This window comes from Oncorhynchus nerka, linkage group LG11 (assembly GCF_034236695.1).
Source record: "Oncorhynchus nerka isolate Pitt River linkage group LG11, Oner_Uvic_2.0, whole genome shotgun sequence".
Taxonomy (NCBI): Eukaryota; Metazoa; Chordata; class Actinopteri; order Salmoniformes; family Salmonidae; genus Oncorhynchus; species Oncorhynchus nerka.
This window is the reverse complement of record NC_088406.1, coordinates 38,403,366-38,428,038: the sequence shown is the minus strand read 5'-3', so window position 1 is coordinate 38,428,038 and position 24,673 is coordinate 38,403,366. Positions and strand designations below refer to the sequence as shown.

Below are 24,673 nucleotides of genomic sequence, written 5' to 3'. Positions count from 1 at the left end.
TCCCCTCTGTGTCCCTCCTCCCCCTCTCTCCCTCCCTCCGTTTCACTCCACAGTGCTGTGGTTGCGAGGCTGGCAGGGCAGGACAGTAGGCAGGGAGGGTGGGGCCAAATGAGAAACAGATCGCCTTCACCCCACTATTAGCTTTTTCTCCCTGTAGCTTTTTTTGTTGTTTTCAAAGAAGACAGAGAAAAAAGAGAAAAGAACGCACTCCAAAAATAGATTTGGGGGATCGCGTGCCAGTGGGTTGTGAAGCTTTTTTTTCACTCCCTCCAGTCACGCAAGTAGCCTGGCAAGACCTTGAGTTAGAGAGCAGGAATAAACAGAGGCCGTAAAAGACAGGAGGGAAAAGGAGAAAGTCCCTACGGAAGGATGGAGACGAGGATTGTGTGAGATGAGGAGCGAGCATCCCTGGAGCTGGGGTGTTCCTTTGAGGGAGTGGTGGGGGGAGAGTGGTGTTGGCGTGCTAGCTGCAGGTATGAGGGGCTTATGGGTAAGCCTGGTTGCAGTGGAACGAGTAGTGTCCAGATCAGGACTGGTTGGAGATGGATAGTAGCTATCCTCTCTGCCAGGAAGACATATGATCCCCACCTACAGGTCCGACAGTGCAGACAGCTAGACGCCTAGAACACGGCTCAAAATGGCATCCTATTCCCTATATAGTGCACTACTTTTGACCTGGGCCAATAGGGATCTAGTCAAAAGGAGTGTACAATATAGGACATATGGTTCCATTTGGGAAGCAGCACTAGACCACGTCCCAGAACAAACAAACAAACAGTAGATGTACGGCACACAGACCCCCACCACTTCCCCAGACAGCATCAGAGCTCCTCAACAAACAACGACTGTAAAGGAACCCCTAGCTGTAGGATCCATCTTGCACTCCAGCCATCACAGCTAAGACCCTGCAAAACAGCAGGAAACGTTGGAAGGAAATATGTCATCATGGCTATGGGAACACTGGCTACATTGTAAAAGAAGCAGAATTGTTATCGGATTCTATTGGTTGCCTGGGATTAGCTCTACCTCAGAAGGCCCTCCCATCTTGGTTGTGTCATTACAGAGCGCTAGGGCAGCGTTCAAAATAGCATCCTATTTCCTACATAATGCACTACTTTTGACCAGAGCCCTTTGAACCCTGGTCAAAAGTAGCGCACTGTACAGGGAATAGGGTCCCATTTGGGATGTAGCCTAGCTGCCTTTGAACAGGAGACAGTAAAAATGCCACATGGCAGCCCTCTACAGCAGCCATGTTAAAACCATTATATCCTCCTTCCACAGTACTTATAGTCATTATGGTTTCAAGGCTGTACAGAGCCTCTCCTCTCTCCTGTCGTCTCCTCTCCTCTTTTTCTCTCCTCTCTCCTCTCTCCCGTCGTCTCCTCTCCTCTTTTTCTCTCCTCTCTCCTCTCTCCTGTCGTCTCCTCTCCTCTTTTTCTCTCCTCTCTCCTCTCCCCCTGTCATCTCCTCTCCTCTTTTTCTCTCCTCTCTTCTCTCCCCCTGTCATCTCCTCTCCTCTTTTTCTCTCCTCTCTTCTCTCCCCCTGTCATCTCCTCTCCTCTCCTCTCCCATATCCTTCTCTTCTCTCGCTCTGAAATCTCTTTGGGACAACTGATCAAAGGTTACATTTGTTCCTACCTTTATTATGACAGGACACAAAAAAAGTATTTCAAAGTTTTAGAAAAAGCAGAGAAAATAAATCCTGAAGCTGAGGAGAGTTTTCCAGTGTCTCACCACTGTGTCGAGGGAAAGTTACAACGCCCAACACTAATACACATAAATGACTGTTCACTATACTGACCAGAGCCTGAGAGAAAGAGGCCAGACTGCACCAGCTGATGTGAACGGATCCGGGATTGTGTGTGTGTGTGTGTGTGTGTGTGTGTGTGTGTGTGTGTGTGTGTGTGTGTGTGTGTGTGTGTGTGTGTGTGTGTGTGTGTGTGTGTGAAAATAAAATAATTTAACCAAACAGGCCAACAATCAGAATTTCATAACACAATATAATTGGTACTTTGGTACAAGTCATTGTTGACCCTAAGAAATAATACAACAAAAGTGCTAATACTAAAGCAAAAAGCAAGGTATCCTTTGTTTGGCGTTGGCATTGGCTTGGGCAGTGGACATGTATCTGAAATGTTATCGTTTTCATTTATGTATTTTTTGTGGTGTTGGCATCCTGGCATCCCTATCTGTGTTTTGTTTTCACCGTCTTTGTGTGCATGACACACTCATGCACACACACACATGCACACTCTCCCCCTTTACTCTCTCTCCATACCACAGGAGGCTGCTGAGGGGAGGACGGCTCATAATAATGGCCGGAACGAAGCAAATGGAATGGTATCAAACACCTGGAAACCAAGTGTTTGATGTATTTGATACCATTCCACTGATTCCTCTCCAGTCATTCCCACAAGCACGTCCTCCCAAATTAAGGTGCCACCAACCTCCTGTGCTCCACACATACATCCATACACGCAGACACGCACCCACTCATGCTAACACACACTTGCACTTCTACACTCACATACATGCACACATTCACACACACAAGCATCCACCAGCACACACACGTGTCCATCCACACCTGTCCATTTTAAAACATGTCCATTTGATTTCCTGTTAGGGCATACAAATACTTCATAATATCATGTCCGTTAAAAGAAATATATATAGAATTGTGTCTCAAATAGAGTCATTTGTTTTTTTATTCTATGAGTTACCATTTCCATACTAAAGATTTCATTGATTGTTTCTTTCCAATTGCTTATTTGTGGTGTCAGAGGTTTAGGCAGATTTCTAGTAATCTGTTTAAGTGCTGTTATTCTCAGAATTCAGATTGGAGGACCAGTGTATGAGGGGTTCTACCCAGAAGTATGTGTTCTGGATTTAGAAAAAGTGAGCGTTCAATCATCCAATACTTTGCATACTTCAGTCCAGAAATAATTGAGGACTGGGCAGGAATATAGTATGTGGCACAGGAGGTTGGTGGCACCTTAATTTGGGAGGACAGGTTTGTGGTAATGACTGGAGGGGAATCAGTGGAATGGTATCAAATACATCAAACACATTTTTTCCAGGTGTTTGATACCATTCCATTTGTGATGCATTCAAGGAATGAGGATACAGGGGTGAAAGCAATATTTCACTTCAAGTCAAGATGTCCGTCAGAAAAATGTAGGCTGCATTTGCACGTGAGCGGAGCGGCCAATATGAAGTACCATCTCTAGTGACTGTGCTGTTGAAGTAAAGGTGATACGTTTCATTTGGTTCTGCTCACAGTCTCTCATTTAAACTGTGTGTGATGACTACACTCCTGACTTATGACTCATCTATAGCATCATGACGGGAGTCCAGCTGTGTGGATGTGTGTGTGCCTGTGTGTGTGTGTGTGTTAGTGTGTGCCTGTGTGTGTGTGCCTGTGTGCGTGTGTGTGCCCGTGTGTGTGCCCGTGTGTGTGTGTGTGTGTGTGTGTGTGTGTGTGTGTGTGTGTGTGTGTGTGTGTGTGTGTGTGTGTGTGTGTGTGCCTGTGTGTGCGTGCGTGTGTGTGCCTGTGTGTGTGCGTGTGTGTGTGTGTGTGTGTGTGTGTGTGTGTGTGTGTGTGTGTGTGTGTGTATGACGTGCGTGCTTGCATATGTGTATGTATGTGTGTAATACAGTGCTGCAGGCCAAGGTTTGGGTTACATCTCCAGGAGTGTAGCAGAGCAGATCCCTGGAGTGCAGCCTAGCCCCAGTCCTGTTTCAGCCTTGTTTCATCATCCTGAATAAGGGAGTGTTCTCCAGCCAGCGCCTGGCTAGAGGAACGTTAGCCAGCACCAGGCCGTCTCGCAGAGTGAAGCAATGTGAACCCACAGGCCAGGCATAGAAAATTAACATCTCCTCAACTGACCTTCCATTATCTTCATGAGTATGGTTGCATTCCCAATGGCACCCTATTCCCTATTTAGTGCATTGCTTTTGACCAGCACAGGGTATACGGTGCCATTTGGGACACAGATATGATCTAATAACATACACTATATACATGAAGGTATGTAAACACCCCTTCAAATTAGTGTATTCAGCTATTTCAGCCACACCCGTTGTTGACAAGTGTATAAAATCGAGCACACAGCCATGCAATCTCCATAGGCAAACATTGGCAGTAGAATGGCTTTACTGAAGAGTGACACCTTCATAGGATGCCACCTTTCCAAGTCAGTTTGCCAAATGTATGCCCTGCTAGAGCTGCCCCGGTCAATTGTAAGTGCTGTTATTGTGAAGCGGAAACGTCTAGAAGCAAAAATGGCTCAACCATAAAGTGATAGGCCACACAAGCTCACAGAACAGGACCGTCACGTAGCACATAAAAATCGTCTGTCCTCGGTTGCAACTCACTAGAGATCCAAACTGCCTCTGAAAGCAACGTCAGCACAATAACTGTTTTTTGGGAGCTTCATGAAATGGGTTTCCATGGCCCGATCAGCCGCACACAAGCCTAAGATCACCATACGCAATGCCAAGCATCGGCTGGAGTTGTGTAAAGCTCGCTGCCATTGGGCTCTGGAGCAGTGGAAATGTGTTCTCTGAAGTGATGAATCACACTTCACCATCTGACAGTCCGACGGACGGATCTGGGTTTGGTAGATGCCAGGAGAACGTTACATGCCCCCAATGCATAGTGCCAGCTGTAAAGTTTGGTGGCGGAGGAATAATGGTCTGGGGCTGTTTTTCATGGATCGGTTAGGCCCCTTAGTTTCAGTGAAGGGAAATCTTAACGCTACAGCATACAATGACATTCTAGACGATTCTGTGCTTCCAACTTTGTGGCAACAGTTCGGGGAAGGCCAAACAATGACAATGCCCCTGTGCAAAAAGCGAGGTCCATACAGAATGGTTTGTCAGTGGATGAACTTGAGTGGCTTACACAGAGCCCTGACCTCAACCCCATCGGACACCTTTGGAATGAATTGGATCTCTGATTGCGAGCCAGGCCTAATCACCCAACATCAGTGACGACCTCACTAATGCTCTTGTGGCTGAATGGAAGCAAGTCCCCACAGCAATGTTCCAACATCTAGTGTAAAGCCTTCCCAGAAGAGTGGAGGCTGTTTCAGCTGCAAAGGGGGGTCCAACTCCATATTAATGCTTATGATTTTGGTGTCCACATACTTTTGTTCATGTAGTGTAGAAGGAATATTAGAGAATGGGGGACGTGTGTAATCTACTGATCTGCAAATAGATTAGAAAACGAAGTCAAGTGAAGGAGAACATTGGCATAATGGCCATATTGATATTCTTTACTCCGTTTTCTCCCCAACTTCGTGGTATCCAAATGGTAGTTACAGTCTTGTTTCATCGCTGCAACTCCTGTACGGACAGGAGGAGGCGAAGGCCGAGAGCCGTGCGTCTGCCGAAACACGGCCCAACCAAGCAGCACTGCTTCCTGACACAATGCCCACTTAACCCGAAAACCAGCCGCACCAATGTGTCGGAGGAAACACCGTACACCTGGCAACCGTGTCAGCGTGCACTGCGCCTGGCCAGCCACAGGAGTCGCTAGTGCGCAATGGGACAAGGACATCCCTGCCAGCCAAACCCTTCCCTAACCCAAATGACGCTGGGCCAATTGTGTGCCGCCCCATGTGTCTCCCGGTCGCGGCAGACAGCGTATATATATGGTTTTGATGGGTTGGAGAGAGAGGGGACTGTTGTTGGAGACTACTGCACTTGACTTTATATGGTGACTTTATACTCTCAGCCAGGGCCATTTCCCAGACACAGATTACAACCTAGTTCTGGACTACGAATAATTTCAATGGAGAATCGTTATTGAACAAGATTTTTAGTCCAGGACTAGGCTTAATACTGTACCTGTCCGGGAAACCGGCCCTCAAAGTTTTTCAATAGCATAATGCACAAAGCGAAAAGCATCCGATATTTTATTGGCCTCTAACACATGAGATATTGAAACCACCCTTATGCTTCAATCCGTCTCACTCATAGAACCCCCTAGCTGGGTAGTTATATACCTACCATTGACTTTCCATATCGCTAGCCACATACATTAACCTACCAGGAGCACAAACCCTCTAACAAAGCAGGAACTGGTAGCTAGCAGTCTGAATGGAGTTTGGAGGAGAACCCTGCCACTTCATTTCCATGTCTGGCTGCTCCTAGCAACGAGGTTAGTGTGTAACTAGACCAGAAAAAGATGGGCCCTGGTCAGATGTAGGGCACTATATAAGGGATAGGGTGCCATTTGGGAAACACATTTACATTCAGCCCTGGTCATAAACAATACATTAAAGACTATGTCAATCCCATCTGGTCTTCATTCACTAGAGCTCTCAGTGATCCTCATTCTCATCTAGTAATGTAGTTGATCCTCATATTTAACAACTCCTCTTTGCTAATCAGAACAAGAGAGATAGAGACAGTACACTGTATTGTGTTCACATAAGTACTTTAATCAGGCACTTTGACAAGAAGAACAAACACCTAGCACATCAGGGCAGATAAATGATATGTGGGGAACAAGTATATTATGGGCTACGTGCGGGAAGAAATAGGATGTACAATTTTATAAATAACAAACTGATGAATGAACTAAGTAAGAGCTCAAAACAACATGATATCCAAGCTTCTTAATTTTAAACAGAGTTGAAGTCGGAAGTTTACATACACCTTAGCCAAATACATTGAAACTCAGTTTTTCACAATTCCTGATGTTTAATCCAAGTAAAAAATTCCCTGTCTTAGGTCAGTTAGGATCACCACTTTATTTTAAGAATGTGAAATGTCAGAATTAATAGTAGAGAGAATTATTTCTTTCAGCTTTTATTTCTTTCATCACATTCCCAGTGCGTTACATACACTCAATTAGTATTTGGTAGCATTGCCTTTAAATTGTTTAACGTGGGTCAAACGTTTCGGATAGACTTCCACAAGATTCCCACAACAAGTTGGGTGAATTTTGGCCCATTCCTCCTGACAGAGCTGGTGTAACTGTGTCAGGTTTCTAGGCCTCCTTGCTCGCACATGCTTTTTCAGTTCTGCCCACAAATTTTATTTAGGATTGAGGTCAGGGCTTTGTGATGGCCACTCCAATAACTTGACTTTGTTGTCCTTAAGCCATTTTGCCACAACTTTGGAAGTATGCTTGGGGTTATTGCCCATATGGAAGACCCATTTGCGACCAAGCTTTAACTTCCTGACTGATGTCTTGAGATATTGCCTCAATATATCCACATAATTTTCCATCCTCATGATGCCATCAATTTTGTGAAGTGCACCAGTCCCTCCTGCAGCAAAGCACCCACACAACATGATGCTGCCACCCCCGTGCTTCACGGTCGGGATGGTGTTCTTCGGCTTGCAAGCATCCCACTTTTTCCTCCAAACATAACGATGGTCATTATGGCCAAACAGTTCTATTTTTGTTTCATCAGACCAGAGGACATTTCTCCAAAAAGTACGATCTTTGTCCCCATGTGCAGTTGCAAACCGTAGTCTGGCTTTTTTTATGGCGGTTTTTGAGCAGTGGCTTCTTCCTTGCTTAGCAGCCTTTCAGGTTATGTCAATATAGGACTCGTTTTACTGTGGATATAGATACTTTTGTACCTGTTTCCTCCAGCATCATCACAAGGTCCTTTGCTGTTGTTCTGGGGCTGATTTGCACTTTTCACACCAAAGTACGTTCATCTCTAGGAGACAGAACGAGTCTCCTTCCGGAGCGGTATGACTGCTGCGTGGTTCCATGGTGTTTACACTTGCGTACTATTATATGTACAGATGAACATGGTACCTTCAGGCGTTTGGAAATTGCTCCCAAGGATGAAGCTGACTTGTGGAGGTCTACAATTTTTTCTGAGGTCTTGGCGGATTTCTTTTGATTTCCCCATGTCAAGCAAAGAGGTACTGAGTCTGAAGGTAGGCCTTGACATAGATCCACAGGTACACTTTCAATTGACTCAAATGATGCCAGTTAGCCTAATAGAAGCTTCTAAAGCCATGACATCATTTTCTGGCATTTTCCAAGCTGTTTAAAGGCACAGTCAACTTAGTGTATGTACACTTCTGACCCACTGGAATTGTGATACAGTGAATTTTAAGTGAAATAATCTGTCTGTAAACAATTTGTTGGAAAAATGATTTGTGTCACGCACAAAGTAGATGTCCAAACCGACTTGCCAAAACTATGGTTTATTAACAAGAAATTTGTGGAGTGGTTGAAAAAGGAGTTCTAATGACTCCAACCTAAGGGCATGTAAACTTCCGACTTCAACTGTAAATAGCCTTGTGTTTTAGGGGCAGTTTAACATGACTTAACAAACACCTTTAAAGATTTCTAAGTTGGAGTGGAGCTGAGTACTAATTAGCATCCATCACAGAGTGTGTTCCAAATGGCACCCTATTCCCTACATGGAGCACTACTTTTGCAGCACACTATAGGGAATAAGGTGCCATTTGGAACATAGCCTCTGTGTCTCAAGGATGTAGTGTAGTTTCTCAGAGCCAATAAAGGTAACGTTTCTTCATTTAACATGTTAACAATTAAAAACGGTACAAAGCCTCCAAAACTGTCAGCCTGGAAGAAGCTCCACCGTGATGAATGAAGGAAAATGGAGTCTCCCGATTTAGTCCATGGCAGAAGGCTAGCTAACCATAAATACAACCTTACACAGGGGTATTTAGTACAGGCTGCCAAAACCACTTAAATTGAACTTGTTTTTCTATCAGACAACAGACAGTAAGCTACGAGCTGAAGGTCATGCAGGTCTACATGGGTTGCATCCCAAATAACTTAGTGAACTACTGTATAGGGAAGTGCACTCTTTTTGCGGAGGAAAATACCCCAATAGGGCCCTGGTCAAAAGTACTATATAGGGAATAGGGTGCCATTTGGGACTCAGTTTGGTGTTACATTCTGATACCAAGAAGTGGTATCTCAACAGACACTAGTTAGTAGCTAGTTACACCTAACTCCAGGCGTAGTGTAAACTAACAATGCTGCAAACTAACAATATTGATAACTTACATTACTGTAGTTCAGAGAAGGAACTAAGAGAGAACAGATAGGCAAATCTCAACAACACCGTTTTGATGAGTGTTCTTTCTAGGTTCAGTCCTGCATGTGATTTGAGAAGCAGTATTTCAGAGATTCATCTGGCTTTGTGGAACATCCCCTGCAAAGAAATTATGAAAATATCTGTTGCTACAAGCTTCTCCTGGTCCAGGATGCTGGAGAGAATCCCATCGATACTGAGATGAGCTTAGTGAGCTACAGTCTGCCAGAGGTACACACACAACCCTTATACAGTCTGTCAGAGGTACACACACAACCCTTATACAGTCTGTCAGAGGTACACACACAACCCTTATACAGTCTGTCAGAGGTAAACACACAACCCTTATACAGTCTGTCAGAGGTAAACACACAACCCTTATACAGTCTGTCAGAGGTACACACACAACCCTTATTCAGTCTGTCAGAGGTACACACACACAACCCTTATACAGTCTGTCAGAGGTAAACACACAACCCTTATACAGTCTGTCAGAGGTACACACACAACCCTTATTCAGTCTGTCAGAGGTACACACACACAACCCTATTCAGTCTGTCAGAGGTACACACACACAACCCTATTCAGTCTGTCAGAGGTACACACACACCCCTATTCAGTCTGTCAGAGGTACACACACACAACCCTATTCAGTCTGTCAGAGGTACACACACAACCCTTATTCAGTCTGTCAGAGGTACACACACACAACCCTATTCAGTCTGTCAGAGGTACACACACACAACCCTATTCAGTCTGTCAGAGGTACACACACAACCCTTATACAGTCTGTCAGAGGTAAACACACAACCCTTATTCAGTCGTTCAGAGGTACACACACAACCCTTATTCAGTCTGTCAGAGGTACACACAACCCTTATTCAGTCTGTCAGAGGTACACACACAACCCTTATACAGTCTGTCAGAGGTACACACACAACCCTTATTCAGTCTGTCAGAGGTACACACACAACCCTTATTCAGTCTGTCAGAGGTACACACACAACCCTATTCAGTCTGTCAGAGGTACACACACAACCCTTATACAGTCTGTCAGAGGTACACACACAACCCTTATTCAGTCGTTCAGAGGTACACACAACCCTTATACAGTCTGTCAGAGGTACACACACAACCCTTATACAGTCTGTCAGAGGTACACACAACCCTTATACAGTCTGTCAGAGGTAAACACACAACCCTTATTCAGTCGTTCAGAGGTACACACAACCCTTATACAGTCTGTCAGAGGTACACACACAACCCTTATACAGTCTGTCAGAGGTACACACACAACCCTTATACAGTCTGTCAGAGGTAAACACACAACCCTTATTCAGTCGTTCAGAGGTACACACAACCCTTATACAGTCTGTCAGAGGTAAACACACAACCCTTATTCAGTCTGTCAGAGGTACACACACAACCCTTATTCAGTCGGTCAGAGGTACACACAACCCTTATTCAGTCGGTCAGAGGTACACACAACCCTTATTCAGTCAGTCAGAGGTACACACAACCCTTATTTAATCTGTCAGAGGTACACCAAAAAACCCAACTCAAACCTCAGGGTTTTCCACAAAGAATGTATGAGGGGCGCTGCGCCAACCTGTGTCCTTGGCTGTGCCAAAAAAATGTGTTTACTTTATTTATCAACTTTTAAGGAAATGTTTTGTTCTAGATTGCAGGAAATGACAGTTGCAGGTGTTTAGCAGCAACTGCAACTGCAGGTTAGCTGCCTCTAGAATAACAACTAGACCGGTCTGCTGAATTACATGACATTGTTTTTTTTCTTAGTTCTATTGCTGCTGGTCTCTATAATCTTTCTGACCTCCCCTGTCTGTCTATGTCTGAGTAGTTCTGCCCTTGTCTGTGTCTACTGTGCCACTAGAATACCAAGTAGACCTGTAAGGCTCATCGTGATTAAGGGATTAAGGACACCTGAAAGGAAGGACATGATGAATGGATGTCAGGTTCACCTCAACTAGACTGGAGGGAAGAAACAAAGGAACGTGTATAGGACATGACTGATCCCTTCAAACAAGACTCAAAAGACTACGTTTGCATCCCAAATGGTACCCTATTCCCTTTATAGTGCACTACTTTTGACCAGGTAGGGCATTGTATAGGGAATAGGTGCCATTTGGGACACACATATGGCACACTGAATTATTATGAGAGGGATCCAACACGCTACCAGATTATTTTTGTTCTTCCAGCAAGAAAAGCTCCTTTTTCACTCCTCTGTAATAAATATTTACAAGAAATGACAGCATATCCCCCCAATCAATCACACTAATAGAAATAAAGAGCTTTGTTTTGTTCCAAAAACACATTAATGGTTAAGTACATGAGATACAACCAACATACAGTTCAAACATACTGTTACATAGCTACAAATATACACACAAGGAAATATATTCTGAGGCTATAACAGCCCTCTGGCACAGAATTAGTGCCATTTCTAGTCAGAAACCAAAGTCAGTATAAAAATATAGACAAAAAAAGGTATCTTCTACAAAATATTGACATCATGGCTCCCCGTTAGAATGTGCAAATCCTGGGTAGTTTAGTTCTCTTGACACTGATTGGATCGAGGGAAGAGGAAGTCCTCAGGAACAGGCAACATCCATTTTGGTCTCAGTTTTGATTCTAGTCCAGTTTGAGAGTCCCATTAGTTTATGATGCATCTACCACCTTTGGTGGTTTGAGAGTTACTTCATTATTTAACTACAGTACTTAACCACACTCTGTGTTCTGGCCAGAATGGAAGGTACACTGTACGATCCAGTCTATTGACACCAGATACTGTGACCATTACACAATAGGAGGGGTACCACCCTGCAACCTAAATAGAGTGTCAATTGAGACAACACTTCTGTTTTTTGAGGAACAATAACTCAGTATCAGTCTTCCAATCTCCAGTACCTCAGAGTCTATAGAGTCTATATCCTCACCTGTGAGTCTATAGAGTCTATATCCTCACCTGTGAGTCGATACAGTCTATATCCTCACCTGTGAGTCGATACAGTCTATATCCTCACCTGTGAGTCGATAGAGTCTATATCCTCACCTGTGAGTCGATAGAGTCTATATCCTCACCTGTGAGTCGATAGAGTCTATATCCTCACCTGTGAGTCGATAGAGTCTATATCCTCACCTGTGAGTCGATAGAGTCTATATCCTCACCTGTGAGTCGATAGAGTCTATATCCTCACCTGTGAGTCGATAGAGTCTATATCCTCACCTGTGAGTCGATAGAGTCTATATCCTCACCTGTGAGTCGATAGAGTCTATATCCTCATCTCGGCCTCTTCAATGTGCTCCATGCTGTGTTCAGTGGTGCTGATCATGGAGGCTGAGGGGCCCTGGGTGACCCCGAAGGGTATGATGGCCGGGGAGCGGGCGGCCAGGGGGGACAGGGAGGGGGAAAAGCTGGGGGACATGGCTACTGAGGAGGGGGAGCCCTCGTGACTGATGGGGGACCTCCGTAGGGAGGCCAGGTGGGGGAAGGAGGACCTCCCCACAGAGGGCTTGACAGGAGCAGGCTTGACCGGGACTGTCTTCGCCCCGGGGTGGGCTATGGAGGTGATTAGGGGCGGGGGGTCAATGCGAGGGGGTTTGGGGTCCACCTTGGCTTTGTGCTGGAGCGGTCTGCGAGGGTTAGGAGTGGCCGTCTCATCCTTTAACCTCGCTATCTCCGTGAAGACACTTGCTAATGGCTGGAACTGTGGACACCAGTTCAGCAGGTAGTCCCAGTTATAACTACCCCTCAGCTCCTCATCACTGGCCACTATGGCTGTGAGGGAGCCGTCCACAGCGGGTTTACCATCCACTGGGAAGGCATAGTCTTTAGGGTGGGAGATGTTCAGCCCCCTCCCTACCCCCAGATAACCTCCTCCATCCTCCCTGTAGACAGGCACCTGCCCAGCCAGCAGAGTCCCACTGAGATTGGCCAGCTTCTTGGCCTTAAACCACTGGTTGGCGTCAATGTTGGGTTCACACGAGATGTCAGACAGCTGGTCAGCGTCCTGCTGGATACCAGAGTCTGGCCCGCGGGCTGAGATGTGTTCCTGCATGGATGAAGAGATGGAGGAGACACGGGGGTACTCGTTGATCATCCGGATCTCATCGTCCTCCGCCGCCTCCGCTGAGCCACGCCCGCTGGAGTGGGATGGGTCCAGGGAGCCCCCGCGGGGGTATGGCCCTCCCCCTCCACTCCCTGTTTGGTCGGAAACGTACCCTGGTAAGGCCTGATGGTAGATGCGGTCGTTCCGGTCAGTGTCGGTAACTTTAGTCTCTTCTAGTTTGTGTAGCATGGTGCCGTGGCCGGGAGAGGCTGGAGGTCTGCAGCGACTCTGCTGCTCCTTCCTCTGACGTCTCAGTCTCACACAAAACAGAGACATGGCGATGAAGATGAGGATGAGGATGGCTCCCAGGGACACAGCGATCACACTGACCAGCAGCAGGTTCATGTCCGACACCAGGCCGAAGGACGTGTTTGTCACGTCAACGGTGAGGCGGGCGGTGGCCACGCGGGATGTCTCCAGAGGGCTGTGGGCCGTCAGGTCAAGGGTCATCACACGGACCTCCCTCTTGGCCCTACTCATGTGTCGAACGTGGCTGTCCATCTTCAGGGAGACCACACCTGTCGATGCATTGACCTGGAAGTAGGGCGAGGGGTCAGCTAGGGAGTACAGAACAATCCCGTCCACTCCCTCATCCTCGTCTCTGGCTGTCACCTGACCGATGCTCTGGCCCTTCTTCGCCCCCTCAGGAACCAGGAAGGAGAACTCTAAGTCGGAGAACACAGGGTCGTACTCATCCTCCCCCATCACGTACACCTGGATGGTCACCGTGGCAGAGTAGTTCCCTGCGTCCATGGCTAGAGCTACAAAGTTGAACAAGTTGACCTTCTCAAAGTCAAAGGTGGAGCGAGTCCGGACCTCGCCTGACGTCTGGTTGAGCAGGAAGGAGTCTTTCCCCTCTCCAGTCTTGTCCAACATGTAGTACCTCAGCTGTCCGAAGACTCCCGTGTCCTGGTCGATGGCGTGCAGCATGGTGACAAGGGTGTTGTGAGGCTGGTTCTCTCTGACGCTGGCGGTGAGGATGGGCAGAGGGAAGTAAGGTCTGTTGTCATTAATGTCCTTCACCTCCACAGTGACAGGAGCCAGCGCATAGTGACCCTGTCCATCTGTCGCCTGCACAATGATCACATGGGATGCCTAGTAGGAGGGTCAGACGGAGAGGGGGAGAGAGAGTGAGGGAAAGAGGGTGACAGATAGAGATAGATGGTGAGATGGAGAGAGAGATTAATACTTTCTTTCTCGCTGAAGGGAAATTAAATGTCAGCAGCAGAATATACAAACAGTCTATGTTACGATAACGCCGAAGAGGATGGCGAATGTTTTACATGCCCGTAACCAAGTGTGCTATTTTGTTCGTTATTTTTGTGTTGTTTGTAACTTGTTTTTTTTAAACTTATTTTGTACATAATGTTGCTGCTACTATCTCTTATGACCGAAAATAACTTCTTGACATCAGAACTGGGATTACTCACCACGGACTGGAAGAAGCTTTTTCCTTTAATGAATCTGACGAGAAAGATTGATCTCCCGGGAACAGGCCCGGATCCCCGTCATTTGCGTGAAGCCTTTTGAGAATCCGTAGGCGAGCGAGTAAACTCCCACTGCCATCAATTCTAATTGCTAACATGCAATCATTGGAAAATAAAATGTATGATCTACAATTACGATTATCCCACCAACGGGACATTAAGAACTGTAATATCTTGTGTTTCACCGAGTCGTGGCTGAACGAAGACACGGATAATATAGAGCTGGAGGGATATTCAATGCACCGGCAAAATATGGGGTGGAGGTGTGTCTTTTTGTCAGTAACAGCTGGTGCGGGATGTCTAATATTAAAGAAGTCTCTGAATCCTACTACACCGGCTCTGACGCTCGTCGGATGTGGCAGGGCTTGAACACTATTACAGACTACAAAGGGAAACCCAGACGCGAGCCTACCAGGTGAGCTAAATGCCCTTTATGCTCACTTCGAGGCAAGCAACACTGAAGCATGCACGAGAGCACCAGCTGTTCTGGATGACTGTGTGATAAAGCTCTCGGTAGCCGATGTGAGCAAGACCTTTAAACATGTCAAAATTCACAAAGCTGAGGGGCCAGATGGATTACCAGGATGTGTACTCAAAGAATGTGTGGACCAACTGGCAAGTGTCTATAATACCTACATGTTTCAAGCCGACCAACATCCCTGTGTACAAGGACGCGAAGGTAACTGCCTAAACAATTACCGCCCCGTAGCACTCACGTCGGTAGCCATGAAATGCTTTGAAAGGCAGGTCATGGCTCACATTAAAAGCATCCTCCTGGACACCCTAGACTCACTCCAATTCGCATACCGCCCCAACAGATCCACAGATGACGCAATCTCAATCGCACTCCACACTGCCCTTTCCCACCTGGACAAAAGGAACACCTATGTGAGAATGCTGTTCATTGACTACAGCTCAGCTTTCAACACCATAGTGTCCACGAAGCTCATCACTAAGCTAAGAACCCTGGGACTAAACACGTCCGTCTGCAACTGGATCCTGGACTTCCTGACGGGCCGCCCCCAGGTGGTAAGGGTAGGCAACAACATGTCTGCCACACTGATCCTCAACACTGGGGCCCCTCAGAGGTCTGTACTTAGTTCCCTCCTGTACTCCCTGTTCACCCACGACTGCGTGGCCAAACATGACTCCAACACCATCATTAAGTTTGCTGATGACACAACAGTGGTAGGCCTGATCACCGACAACGATGAGACAGCTTATAGGGAGGAGGTCAGAGACCTGGCAGTGTGGTGCCAGGACAACAACCTTTCCCGCAATGTGAGCAAGACAAAGGAGCTGGTCGTGGACTACAGGAAAGGGTGGGCCAAACAGGCCGCCATTAACATCAACAGGGCTGTAGTGGAGCGGGTCAAGAGTTTCAAGTTCCTTGGTGTCCAACGAACTATCATGGTCCAAACATGCCAAGACAGTCGTGAAGAGGGCATGACAACACGTTTTCCCCCTCAGGAGACTGAAAAGATTTGGCATGGGTCCCCAGATCCTCAAAGAATTGTACAGCTGCACCATCGAGAGCATCCTGACCGGTTGCATCACCGCCTGGCATGGCAACTGCTCGGCATCTGACCTTAAGAGGGTAGTGCGTATGACCCAGTACATCACTGGGGCCAAGCTTCCTGCAAACAAGGACCTATATACTATGCGATGTTAGAGGAAAGCCAATAAAATTGTCAGAGACTCCAGTCACCCAAGTCATAGACTGTTCTCTCTGCTACCACACGGCAAGCGGTACCGGAGCGCCAACTGTAGGACCAAAAGGCTCCTTAACAACTTTTACCCCCAAGCCATAAGACTGCTGAACAATTAATCAAATGGCCACCAAACTATTAGATTGAACCCCCCTCCCCCTCCATTTGTTTTGTACACTGCCGCTACTCACTGTTTATTATCTCTGCATAGTCACTTCACCCCTACCTACATTTGGGCGGCAGGTAGCCTAGTGGTTCGAGTGTTGGGCCAGTAACCAAGACGTTGCTAGATCGAATCCCCAAGCTGACAAGGTACAAATCTGTCGTTCTGTCTCTGAACAAGGCAGTTAACCCACTGTTCCTAGGCTGTAATTGTGAATAAGAATTTGTTCTTAACTGACTTAAATAGTTAAATGAAGGTCAAATAAAAAAATAAATGTACAAATGACCTTTAACCCGTACCCCCGCACACTGACTCGGTACCGGTACCTGCTGTATATAGCCTCGTTATTGTTATGCTATTGTGTTACTTTTTAATTATTTTTTACTTTAGTTTATTTGGTAAATATTTTCTTAACTCTTCTTGAACCTACTGTTGGTTAAGGGCTTGTAAGTAAGTATTTCAAGGTAAGGTCTGCTACACTTGTTGTATCCGGCGCATGTGACAAATAAAGTTTGATTTGATAACTATTGACCAAGTCTTTGTCTATTTCTGTATCAAACTATTTCCTATGTAGTACACTTCTTTTGACCAGGGCCCATAGGGCTCTTTAAAAAGTTGTGCACTATATGGGAAATAGGGTGCCATTTGGGGCACATGACAAGCCAGGAAGTGCCTTGGTACCTGTCTCTCGCTGTCCAGTGGTCTCTGCAGCATCAGGGCTCCGGTCCAGCGGTCTACCTGGAACATACCCGTCTCATCCCCAGAGCTGATCAGGTACTGCACCTTCCCTACTGCCGGGGAGTCTGGGTCTGTTGCAGACAGGCTGAGGACCTCAGTCCCTGTGGCTGCTCCTTCACTCACCACCACACTGCAGGGTTCAAGGGGTTATTATTAGTCACTTTTACAAAAAACATGACTTTTGGTTTCCCAGTGCAAACACATGTAATAGAGTAATTAAGGACATTTAACAAACAACAAAGTACCAGATTACCTGTACTCTGCCCTGCTGAACGCCGGAGGGTTGTCATTAGTATCTGTCACACTGATCAGAGCAGAGACAGCCGAGCTCCTCTGGGGCACGCCGCGGTCCGACACGACCACGGTCAGGTTGTAACTGGACACCGCCTCAAAGTCCAGCCCCTCACCGGTCAATACCAGGCTGCCTACTGTCTGGAAGCCCCGTCCTTCTAGGAAGCGTACGCTGCTTTCAATCTGGAAGGCATTGCCTGCGTTTCCGCTGGCTATAGTGAAGTCAAAGCCGCAGTTGTCGCGTGACGTGTCGCCGTCGGCCGCCTCCAGGGTCAGGATGGTGGCGCCCGGGAGACCGTCCTCCGACACCGTGGCTCTGTACTCTGATTGGTGGAAGACGGGCGCGTTGTCGTTGACGTCAGTCACCTGGACCTGTACAGTAGCGGTGGAGGAGAGGGCTGGTGTTCCCATGTCTCTGGACTCTATTACCACCAGGATAGAAGGGTTCTCAGGGTCAAACTCTGCCTGCTGGGTGATGAACAGGGTACCATTGCTGGGGTCGATGTAGAAGATGTCCCGGGTTGATGACATCACTCTGTACATGACACGGCCGTTCTCTCCAGAGTCGCGGTCCGTGGCTGTCACAGTGACAACTGCACTGCCAGCTGGGGTGTGCTCTGCCAGAATCACCTGGGAAACACAGCAGGGACGTATTCAGAATAGTTGAGGCATGTTGGACAGGCATGCTAATGGTTAATGGTACCAGGAATCTGAGATAGTAAACTAAATGAGGAAACGAGATACATACACACATACACATGGTATCATTATTGATCTGTATGTACATAGAAAAATCCAGCTAAATAGTTCTCATAGTCTCTTATGGCATCATTGCATCCTGCCAACACAAACACAGATTTTCCAAGGCTAGTGGAGGCCGGTTAGAGGATAGACTACCTGGTAAAGATCCTGTGTGAACGTAGGAGCGTTATCATTGACATCCTCCACCAGTATGGTGAGGTTAGCTTCAGTCTGGTGTTTGGAGTCAGTAGCCCTGACAGTCAGCGTGTACCAGGTCCTCTCCTCGTAGTCCAGAGGGGCGGTCAGAGACACCCCGCCCCCGTAGCGGTGGATCCCAAACACGCCCTGGGAGGACGGGTCCAGGTGGAGGGTGTAGGACAGGGTTGGGCCTGAGTCAACGTCGTTTCCAGTCACCTGGGTTATTACCGAGCCAATCAGAGTGTCTGGAGGGAGAGAAAAGGGGGAGGGGGATAGTACAGGGGGATAGAGAGTGAGAGTGGGAGAGAGCGAGAGAACAGGGTTTGGGAGATTGTTATATGGGAACAACACTATAGCCATAGAAGCAGCTCCCAGCACATAACATATCCTATTACATCATGTTGCTTTTAGGAATATATTGCACACTTCTGATTTTTTTTTTTTTCCTGAATTGGATATTTTATACAGGAAACTGTAGACGTCATATGTACAGAAGGATATGAATAGAGGGAAACTTGGCTTCAGAACGACTCATAAAAGGGTCAGTTTTATCACTGAGAACTGCCGAGTGCTGCCAGAGAGAGGAGTGAGGATCAGTGATAAGATCAGTGGACTAAAAGTTCACTGTTTAATTGACTGTGTCTCAAATGTCTTAGAAACTTGATACATACACCCCCTGGTAGAGCATGACATAGTGAATAGGATGTCAGTTAAACACACTTGGGTTCAAATACTATTTCAAACCATTCAAAAACTTTGTGTTTGCTTTAGCCTGCCTGAAGTACCAGTTGGGTGAGGTTTGCACTTTTGCGAAGCCCAGCTTAAAGTATTTAAAATGAATTCAAATCATATTTGAACCCGGGTCTGCAGTTGAGACCTGTGGGTCATTGACTTACTCTCTGGCACTCTGATCTCGCGCGGCAAGGGGATTGTAGGACTATTGTCATTGAGGTCCACGATTATCACCGTGAGGGTCGCCGAGCCGGCCAATCGTGGTGTGCCCCGGTCCGTTGCCGTAACAACCAGCCTGGTGCCATGGAAATTATAAAAGAAACTGTCAGTTGGAGTTTGGTTCCTATCTTTTATGTTTCAGGTTTAATAACCTTTCATCTCCTGCTGTCTTACATCAGAACCTGTTGTAGCCCAGAGCATGACAGATATTTAGTTTCCAATACAAAGAGAAAGAGAGTACAGGAACAGAGAGAGTATTTATAGACTGAAAACAAAGGTTAGCCCGCATAGGGAAACCACATGGCAACCCTCACTTGGTTTGTGTCCAGATCTCTCGGTCCATGATAGCGGCGGTGGTGATGCTTCCGGTCAGCGGGTCGATCTTGAACAGACCGCTGAGAGACGACGACCTCAGACTGTAGGTCACCTGACCATTCTGGCCCTGGTCCAGGTCATCAGCCACCACCTGCATGGGACAGACAGGAAGTCACATGACAGAGGTCAGAAAGAAAATCTAAACCAAAAAAAGCATTGTCTTCTGATATCACTGGGTTTCTTTTGTCTTAAAAGCAAAGTGTACTTGTGTTTATGGTTAGCCATTTACAATCTGTTTTATTGTGTAGGAAACTGATTTTGCTGTCATTGGCTGTTGTTCACCCTTCCCCTGCTGTTCATTATTTTTAATGTTGTTTTGTTTTGTTTTTGAAAGCAATAGAAAAAATATTAAAAATAATAATAATCTGCCAACAGCTGGGGACAGACAGGAAGTCACATGACCAGAGGTTAAAGGTTACAGAGGAAATAAAACAAAGAACAGATTTACAACAGCTGTGGAACAGTAACAGGACCTGGTGATGAATATTGGACTTGGAGAGTTTATAAGAAGGTTCTAAATGGCCGTGGTTTCATACAGCATACAGTTGAGTCTACAGTGGTTAGAGTGTAGAGGCGGCAGGTAGCCTAGTGGTTAGAGTGTTGGGCCAGTAACCGAAAGGTTGCTGGATCGAATCCAAGAGCTGACAAGGTAAAAATCTGTCATTCTGCCCCTGAGCAAGGCAGTTAACCCACTGTTCCCCGGGCACCAAAGATGTGGATGTCGATTATGGCAGCCCCCCGCACCTCTCTGAGACACATTTCAGTTGAATGCATTCAGTTGTACAACTAACTAGGTATCCTCCCTTTCCCTTTATATACTCAACTGGGAAACACAATGCAGTATAGGCATAGGAACAGACAGTCACCTCTCAGAACTACCTCAGCAGCACTGAAACTATCCAGATCTCTACCGTCTGAACTTAGAGCGTTTTCTAGCCCACAATCTCACACCACCTATAGCCAAGCATAATGCAGGTGTGTTTGTGTCTGCGTGCACCAGTGTGTGCACGCTCATTAGTGTACCTACCTGTATGATAGGGAAATGATATCCCTGTGCCTCTCGTATGTAGGCTACATAGTTCTGCAGCTGGAAGCGTGGCAGGTTGTCATTGACGTCCTGAAGGATCAGGTTGACCGCCATGAAGGAACTGGAGGATGCAGTTTCAGCCTTCACCACTAGGCGGAGTCTAGGGGTCTCCTCATAGTCCAGCCCCATGGAGCTCTGTACCCAGATCTCACCTGGTTAGAACAATTACAAAGGGTCTGAGAACCAATTGGGCAATGGATATTCATGATATGCATCAGGGATGTAGAGTGTAAACACACATAAATAGTTTTTTACACACCTTTTTCATACAGTGAATCTAAAAAAAAGTGTTTTACGTAATTCCCCACCCCAGTGGCTTACCAGTGGAGGAGCTGATTCCAAAGGAGTGTAGGGTGTTGCCGCTGAAGATGCTGTAACTGATCCCACTACGGGATCCATCAGGGTACTGGGCCTGAGTCTGCACCACAGCGGTACCTGGAGGAGGACAACACCCACCTCACTATCACCCTGTGTTCTAAACCCACGCACCTCACTAGCACACTGATTACTTACATTATACACACCTCAGACTCACAACAACATTTATATACATTATTATAAACTGGGTGTTTCGAACCCTGAATGCTGATTGGCTGACAGCCGTAGTAAATCAAACCGTATACCACAGGTATGACAAAACATGTATTTTTAATGCTCTAATTATGTTGGTAACCAGTTTATAATAGCAATAAGGCGCCTCGGGGGTTTGTGATGTATGGCCAATATACCACGGCTAAGGGCTGAATCCAGGCACTCAGCGTTGTCTTGTGACGGCCGGCCGCCCAACAACCTGCCCGCTTGACCCTATCCCCTCCTCTCTTCTCCAGACCATTTCCGGAGACCTTCTCCCTTACCTCACCTCGCTCATCAACTCATCCCTGACCACTGGCTACGTCCCTTCCGTCTTCAAGAGAGCGAGAGTTGCACCCCTTCTGAAAAAACCTACACTCGATCCCTCCGATGTCAACAACTACAGACCAGTATCCCTTCTTTCTTTTCTCTCCAAAACTCTTGAACGTGCCGTCCTTGGCCAGCTCTCCCGCTATCTCTCTCAGAATGACCTTCTTGATCCAAATCAGTCAGGTTTCAAGACTAGTCATTCAACTGAGACTGCTCTTCTCTGTATCACGGAGCGCTCCGCACTGCTAAAGCTAACTCTCTCTCCTCTGCTCTCATCCTTCTAGACCTATCGGCTGCCTTCGATACTGTGAACCATCAGATCCTCCTCTCCACCCTCTCCGAGTTGGGCATCTCCGGCGCGGCCCACGCTTGGATTGCGTCCTACCTGACAGGTCGCTCCTACCAGGTGGCGTGGCGAGAATCCGTCTCCACACCACGTGCTCTCACCACTGGTGTCCCCCAGGGCTCTGTTCTAGGCCCTCTCCTATTCTCACTATACACCAAGTCACTTGGCTCTGTCATAACCTCACATGGTCTCTCCTATCATTGCTATGCAGACGACACACAATTAATCTTCTCCTTTCCCCCTTCTGATGATCAGGTGGCGAATCGCATCTCTGCATGTCTGGCAGACATATCAGTGTGGATGAAGGATCACCACCTCAAGCTGAACCTCGGCAAGACGGAGCTGCTCTTCCTCCCGGGGAAGGACTGCCCGTTCCATGATCTCGCCATCACGGTTGACAACTCCATTGTGTCCTCCTCCCAGAGCGCTAAGAACCTTGGCGTGATCCTGGACAACACCCTTTCGTTCTCAACTAACATCAAGGCGGTGGCCCGTTCCTGTAGGTTCATGCTCTACAACATCCGCAGAGTACGACCCTGCCTCACACAGGAAGCGGCGCAGGTCCTAATCCAGGCACTCGTCATCTCCCGTCTGGATTACTGCAACTCGCTGTTGGCTGGGCTCCCTGCCTGTGCCATTAAACCCCTACAACTCATCCAGAACGCCGCAGCCCGTCTGGTGTTCAACCTTCCCATGTTCTCTCACGTCACCCCGCTCCTCCGCTCTCTCCACTGGCTTCCAGTTGAAGCTCGCATCCGCTACAAGACCATGGTGCTTGCCTACGGAGCTGTGAGGGGAACGGCACCTCAGTACCTCCAGGCTCTGATCAGGCCCTACACCCAAACAAGGGCACTGCGTTCATCCACCTCTGGCCTGCTCGCCTCCCTACCACTGAGGAAGTACAGTTCCCGCTCAGCCCAGTCAAAACTGTTCGCTGCTCTGGCCCCCCAATGGTGGAACAAACTCCCTCACGACGCCAGGACAGCGGAGTCAATCACCACCTTCCGGAGACACCTGAAACCCCACCTCTTTAAGGAATACCTAGGATAGGATAAAGTAATCCCTCTCACCCCCCTTAAAAGATTTAGATGCACTACTGTTCCACTGGATGTCATAAGGTGAATGCACCAATTTGTAAGTCGCTCTGGATAAGAGCGTCTGCTAAATGACTTAAATGTAAATGTAAATGTTGTGTTGTGCAAAAGACAGTCATTAGCCGCGGTATATTGGTCATACCACACCCCCCCGGAACGTATTGCTTAAATATCACACTCTTTGAATCAAAGAAAAATCCCCTGTTCCTACCTTTGGCGGCGTTCTCCTGCAGGCTGACGTCTCTAGCGTGGCGTGAGAAGCGGATCCCCCTGTAGGTCTGTTCTCTGATGTAGATGACCACCACCCCTAGAGAGGACTGAGCTGGGCTTCCCTGGTCCATAGCCTCTACAATCAGAGTCCTCTGGCCCTGGGTCAGTCCCTGCAGCATCTCTGTAGCCTGGGATGAAATAATTCATTAATTAATGAAAATGATTTTTGTCTTAAGTCTCCCTAAGCAAGCCATCCCTTAAGTGGGTATTTGACACAAATACCCTGATGAATAACGTAACAACACCTGGATGTCCCCGGTCAGAGAGTTGATGGTGAAGCCCCGGACAGGGCTGGCGAAGCGGTAGAACAGTGAGCCGTTGGCCCCAAAATCCCTATCCTCCGCCCGCATGGTGGACAGGACGCGATGGGAGGAGACACTGGAGAAGAAGAAGAACATGGATGTCCAACTAAAATGTGTCTTCTGCTTTTAACCCCTCTGAAAGACACATGCAGAGGGAGGCTTGGAGCATAGGGCAGCCATACTACAACAGCAAGTGATGGCTTCTAACACACACAACAGCAAGTGATGGCATCTAAGACACACAACAGCAAGTGATGGCATCTAAGACACACAACAGCAAGTGATGGCTTCTAAGACACACAACAGCAAGTGATGGCTTCTAAGACACACAACAGCAAGTGATGGCTTCTAAGACACACAACAGCAAGTGATGGCTTCTAAGACACACAACAGCAAGTGATGGCTTCTAAGACACACAACAGCAAGTGATGGCTTCTAAGACACACAACAGCAAGTGATGGCATCGAAGACACACAACAGCAAGTGATGGACACACAACAGCAAGTGATGGCATAAGACACACAACAGCAAGTGATGGCTTCTAAGACACACAACAGCAAGTGATGGCTTCTAAGACACACAACAGCAAGTGATGGCTTCTAAGACACACAACAGCAAGTGATGGCATCGAAGACACACAACAGCAAGTGATGGCATCGAAGACACACAACAGCAAGTGATGGCATCTAAGACACACAACAGCAAGTGATGGCATCTAAGACACACAACAGCAAGTGATGGCTTCTAAGACACACAACAGCAAGTGATGGCTTCTAAGACACACAACAGCAAGTGATGGCTTCTAAGACACACAACAGCAAGTGATGGCTTCTAAGACACACAA

The 24,673-nt window shown here is 47.1% G+C and overlaps 1 protein-coding gene across 1 annotated transcript in view; it reads right to left on the bottom strand.

The window, feature by feature from the left end:
• Positions 1-6,428: 6,428 nt before the first annotated feature.
• The window catches only part of LOC115137780 (protocadherin-16-like), a 40,139-nt gene continuing 21,894 nt past the window's right edge, over positions 6,429-24,673 (bottom strand). The window contains exons 12-21 of the mRNA XM_065024066.1: positions 23,773-23,905; positions 23,469-23,655; positions 21,239-21,352; positions 20,858-21,069; positions 19,770-19,921; positions 19,401-19,531; positions 18,463-18,749; positions 17,528-18,195; positions 17,218-17,404; positions 6,429-14,272 (exon numbers count right to left, since the gene is read on the bottom strand). Of these exons, the coding sequence (XP_064880138.1) occupies positions 12,341-14,272; positions 17,218-17,404; positions 17,528-18,195; positions 18,463-18,749; positions 19,401-19,531; positions 19,770-19,921; positions 20,858-21,069; positions 21,239-21,352; positions 23,469-23,655; positions 23,773-23,905 (4,003 nt within the window). The 3' untranslated portion in view covers positions 6,429-12,340. The remainder of the gene's footprint in view (positions 14,273-17,217; positions 17,405-17,527; positions 18,196-18,462; positions 18,750-19,400; positions 19,532-19,769; positions 19,922-20,857; positions 21,070-21,238; positions 21,353-23,468; positions 23,656-23,772; positions 23,906-24,673) is intronic.